At 29.9% G+C, this 6,000-nt stretch overlaps 1 protein-coding gene across 1 annotated transcript; it reads right to left on the reverse strand.

Moving 5' to 3' along the window:
• Window positions 1–521: 521 nt before the first annotated feature.
• LOC110606054 lies at window positions 522–1,650 on the reverse strand. The gene is made up of 4 exons (XM_021744788.2): window positions 1,476–1,650; window positions 1,266–1,387; window positions 1,026–1,162; window positions 522–927 (listed from the first exon to the last, which is right to left on the reverse strand). Exons 1-4 carry the CDS (start codon window positions 1,525–1,527, stop codon window positions 795–797), a joined length of 444 nt encoding a protein of 147 aa, XP_021600480.1. The 5' UTR covers window positions 1,528–1,650; the 3' UTR covers window positions 522–794.
• Window positions 1,651–6,000: the final 4,350 nt, after the last annotated feature.

Here is a 6,000-nt window from a genome sequence, read left to right on the forward strand (position 1 = left end):
ATAATTATTTTATTTTATTTTATTTTATTTTTAAAAAATATTTTTAAAAATTTCTTAATATTTCATAAAATTTAATATTTTTAATAATAAATATAATAGGTTGTGATATGATAAGGATGGAAGATTAATAACGTTAAATTGTTTCTTCGGAAAAACTCCGGCACGCGTGGCCGTTTGGGTCATAAAGCCCACGAACTTGCCTTGCAGACTACAGGAAAGAGAACAGAACGGACAGCACTGAATATAATTTCATTAATTTAAGTAATATTAAAATTATTTTTAAAGATGTGAAATTTGAATATCAAATTAAAATTAACCATATAAAATATAATTCAATTTAGAAAATGTTAGAAAAATAAGAATTAGGCCACAGAAAATAACCAATAAATTACTAATTTTTATGAGGGAGAAGCTTTCTAATTTTTAATTACTTGGGATTCTTTTGAAGTTAGAAAAATACACTGCCACTAATAGTAAATAGAACACAGCGTCTTAGAATTAAATTTTCAAATCAGGAAATATAACAAAAAGAAAAGAAGCTGCCGTGCAATCCTCATCAATAACACAATTTCAGGTAAGAGTTCTCAACCCAACATACTAATACAATTTCGGTAATTCTACAATCAACGGTCACATTTTGCACAGATCATCAGGACTGAGCACATAGAAAAATCCCACCCATTACACATCCATATATATATATTGTACCTTCAATCTAAATCTATACATGGTTCTTATAGTTGCAATTAAATCACACTTATGTACATAATAGCATAGAAATCAGAGGCACAGAGCTAAGCACTAATCCCAGTATTATTAGCTTTTGAAGTTGCAAGTTTCGCAATGTGGTACTGCGCAACGTAGGTGTTGGAAGCGCGGTCCAGCACAGGTGGTTCGTTTAGAAACGCCCAGTTGCTCCTCGTCCACCTGCACAACACAAAATCGCCCGGAGTTGACTAAATGTATCCAAAACTGAAATGGGCTAATAACTCAAAATCTGAGTATTTATATTGGCATCAGCTTACCATCCACTCTTCTTTATGAGTTCCTCCAAGTTTGTATCAGTTTCCATGTCCATCAGGCTCTGCTTTGTCTTGGCCTCCGGCAATGAACTTGATCTCTTAAGCTTTACTCCGTAGTCCTCGTCGTGTGACCCATCATCCTATCACATACACATCACGTATTTCATAATATAAACCAACTCTATATGCTCGGAATTTAATCCATATCAATCTTATGAAAAATGTTATTAAAAGAAATTAAACCTTATTAATAGTTTCTGATGGAGTAGCAATTGCTCTGAGATGTTCCTCCTCTATTTTCTTCTTTAATTTCCAGTAAGTATCAATTTCTTCCTTGGTGAATGACCAATTCTTCCTGTATTTCACTGCCCCCCAAAAAAAACAATTATATACCACCACTCTAGAAGAAAATTAAAAAGGGAAGAAAAAGCTGAAAATTGATTAGTAATTTACCTGATTTAGGATCCGGGACAGGAGAGTCCCAACCAGCCATTAAAGACCCCATTTAGCTTAAAACCTCTCTCTCAATTGCTTACCCACAAAATTATGAGTTGCTGTTGATGTGCAATCGTAGTGTGATGTTTTTATTCAAGTTGGCTGTCCTTATCCTTTTCGTGCTCTTATCCTCTGTACAGACATAGTGATCAAATTGTTATTATTATATAATTTTTTTAACAGGTTCTTGCGCTAAAATGGGTCCCTGATTGCGATAAACTCCACCAACTCTTGATCCTGAATATTCTAGCAGCCCACAGATTTGCGAGAAAGTCCAATTTGGGAAGATATTTAATAGGTCACCACCTGTGGAGGTTACATCTAATGTCAATCCCGTTTCAATTTTATCGATGAAATTGATGTGTATCTTTTTTTAATTAATAACGAAAAAAAATCAGGCTTTAATTTTAGTACAGACTTCTGGAATCATGTTTTTATCATTGGATTGTTCTGGAGAGAGCATGCGCCACGGCTTGTCCTTTCCGTCATTCAATAATTTCCGATTCATATTCTCGTTGAATTTTTTCTAATGATATAATGAGCTGGGCTTATTCGAGCAGTGAAAAGAAAATTTAGCCTTAGCCCATAATCGATTGAAATCCCGAGGCCGATGAGAATTGAAATTGGGCTCAATTAGCATAATCAACGGCTGACAACAATTAGTCAACAAAATCACGAGAGGGTATAGTGGGGCCACAGTTCACGAGCAATCGATTGCACATCTGCTTGAGCTTTACGTCACTACTCGGTGGAATATACACATCTGTCTGTAGTATATGATGAATAAAACCCACTGGAGAATTTGATCTCTGAAATTGAGATTAATGTTATAAGATACTTAATTTTTTTTTTCTGAGACGGATACTCCTGGATCTATACGCATAGTAGATACACCGATGTAAAAAAAGAAAATCCAAGCACTATTTGGCAAGTAGGGACAAGTGCGTGGAGGTGGGGCGGTTTTGCTCAACACGAGTAAGCTATTAGGTGGCGCATGGCAGGGACCGTATCTATCAAATCATCGAAAGCTAATAGAATGGCTGCCCAATCTTATCCATTAAGGAATATGCCAGCTCCTCCTGTCCTGCTCTTGTCCACTTCCAAATTATACCCACCCATTTTCACTAAAAAGCTTTCCAACTCTGTAACAGCTTGATGCAACCTTGCGTGATTTATAACCCACTACATCCTTCCTTTATGAATATTCGATTTAAATAATTTTTAAAATTTTTTATATTTAAATTAAAATAATTAATTTAAATTATTTAATAATTTATATTGACAAATATATACTTTATAATTTTCATGACGTGAGAGGTTACAATTTGACTGTACTTCTATTTTAATGAGCATCTATGCTCCCATGCACCAATCCTTTTGTTGCATAGAACCCACTTGGGTTTATTATTGCGTTATTGAATAATTCAAACAATGAGATTCCTAGGGAATATATCCATCATAGATTAAATCATATTGTATAATCTGTAACAGGCCAGGTTTTATTCTCCCTTCACTTGAAAGCAAATCTAGCTAGCACCTTAATTAATTTAATAATAATAAGAAAATGAATCCGATGTCCTTGGAAGTTTGGATAATACTCCATCTCCCGCAAAATCTGCACCACCCAAGGTTTGCCCTAATCTCAAGGTGCGCGCCCCAGTTGGTGGGTGTGGACCCTGGGGTTTAGGTGGCACAGTTTTGAAAGCCTTCCGATTACAAACAGTCCACCCATTGTATGATCATCATACTTACAATAATTCACCTCTCTATCAGATCAACCTACCCAATTTCAAATGTGGGACCTTTTTTTTTAAAAATTTCTTTTATCATCGTTCTTTAAATTTCTATTTTCATATTACTTTAAAAATAAACATGGCCAAAACTTAACTCGCCCAAAGTTTTACAAAAACACATCACATTTCAAATAAACGTGAAAATTTTAACTTGATTATTAAAATAATTAATATTTTTAGATAATATCTGGAATGTGATTACTATGTAAATAAAAAAAAACGAATAATAAAAAGATAAGCTGTTAGTCATCCCACATGGAGGCATGAGTTTGGGTTTAGTGAGAATGGGCTATTTCAAAGTCTTAAAATTGACATCGAGAAATGATTGAAGTAGAGTGGGTTGCACGTGTACGTGCGACTCTTGCTGGAAACCTCTCTGACACTGTCAAACAATTTGTGGGCTCCCCTACCTCACATCACATGCTCATCTACTGCTTAATTTCACTATTTTTTAAAGTTACACGCCGTATCCAATTAAAAATAATTACATTAAGATATACTACTCTTATTTTAAATTAAGATTAAACTATTTTCAAATTACTATTTTTTTAATTTAATTCATTAATGTTAAAATCTTGTTGTTAAATACATCAAAATGGGCTAAATAATTTTTCCTGAAAGATGTGATTGGTAATGGTGACCAATTAAATAGGGAGCTGGCCTTGGTGGCCCAGCGATTAAGGGATAAGAATTTGGTGGGTTCAGCGAGAGTGATTTAAGAGCCTTTCCCAAAAGGAAAAAGTTTGGGGATTTCCAATTATGTCAAAGACATGATTTATTCATATGCTCTAATTAACATGAAGATTGATATTACACTAGACATCCCAAATGCTCCAATAAAAAACGTGGGTCCAATTTATTATTAGAAAAAAAAAAACAGCACATTAATTCAATCTAGTCTAAATTGTATATTTTTGAATTTTAATTTATTTTTATTAAATTAAAAATAAAATCGAGTATTGGCAAGCAACAGACATGTTTGTTCGTTTTGTACGCAAACGTTTAGAGAAAGCAAAATCCATTAAGCATGCGTGTCTTTACTTTAAATTATTGATTTAGACAAAAGTAAAAGGAACAAAGTTAATTTGACTTGAAAATTAAGACTCAGATTAACCAACGGGGAAGGTAATTATCATCGGATCCTCTCAACAGGACAAGACAATTCAACCCATTTCCAACAAATTTCAACGCTGGAAAAATGCTAAAGATCCATGGAGGTTATTCTTTAATCTTTAATATTATTAAGCTGACATTTATTTTTATGATAATATTATGCTGACAATTGCTTTTAAGGAATCACTATGAATAAATTATTAAAAAAAAAAAATTAGGCTTAAATTTTAAGGGAAAAAAGTTGTAATATAAAATTAGACGAAATTAAATTGGTTAATTAATCAAAATAATTTTATTCAATTTTAATTTTAAATTCATTTGATTATAATTAAACTATGACTAGGTTAATGAATATTATATTCTCACTTTTTTATAACTTTTTTCCTAATTTTATATTAAATATTGTGTTTTTTTATCAGCAAGTAAACCAAATGCAATGAATTAAATGTTGTATTTCAACTCATGCATATGCACATTTGAAATATGACAACTAATTTTATATGATTTTTTATTTTTAATTTAAAGTGAAAAAATTAAAAATTTATCTATATTAATAAATTAATTTTTATATTTTTAAAATTTATTAAAATATTTTTTTTATTTTTGTTAACTAAATAGCCATTCGTTTATTATTAAAATATAAACAAAAATTTAATTATAATTTTCTCCTCTCCTTCCTTCTCTTTTTCTTCCGAGACCCCTCCTTTTTTTTTTTCATCTTCATTATTTTTTTCTTCTCTTTCTCTTATGTTTTTTATTTCTTTCAAAGAAAAGGAGGACTATTTTTTAATGAATAGAAAAGAGAGAATATTTTAATATATTTAAAAATAAATATTTAATAATTTTTAAATAATATAAAAACTATTAATATATATATTTATATTAAAGATTTTTTGAAGTAAAATTAAATTTTAAAAATTAATTTTATTATTATTTATTTATTTTTAAATGAGAAGAGTACAAAAATAATATTTTGTGGACGAATAGAAAAAATAAAAATATTTTAATATATTTTTAAAAATATAAAAATTAATTAATAAATAATAGTAATATCTAAAAATAAATAATAAATATTTTTTTATATAAATATTTATTTTAAATAAATTATTATAAAAATTACTGTATAATTTAATTTTTTCAATAAAAAATTCACTTTGCTAATAGCATAAAAAACATACTAATGTTTTTTATTACAAATTAAAATATAAAATTTTATTTAAAAATAAATTAAATTACATGATAATTTTTTTAATTATTTTTAAAATTCAATCATTTAAATAAGAAGAATCATACTACATTCTTATACATGGTTTGTTAATTACGAATTTTAATTAATTAAAATTTATTGTTATCAGGGTGTGTGAATTTCTGCAATCTCTCGTGAGTGGTGGAGTTGGATGTTAATTCTGAGTTCATCTCGCGTGAAAAGTCTATTTTAAGGTAAAATTAGCGTCTAAATCCAATAGGATGTGTACACGTGTTTGATAAAATGTGAAAAGTTCCATCCGAGCAAAAAGCACAGAAGAGAACCCCACAAAATTAACGGACAAAAGCAAAAGGCAGTTAATAAGAGGGAA

The sequence above is a fragment of the Manihot esculenta genome, chromosome 18 (assembly GCF_001659605.2).
Source record: "Manihot esculenta cultivar AM560-2 chromosome 18, M.esculenta_v8, whole genome shotgun sequence".
NCBI lineage: Eukaryota > Viridiplantae > Streptophyta > Magnoliopsida > Malpighiales > Euphorbiaceae > Manihot > Manihot esculenta.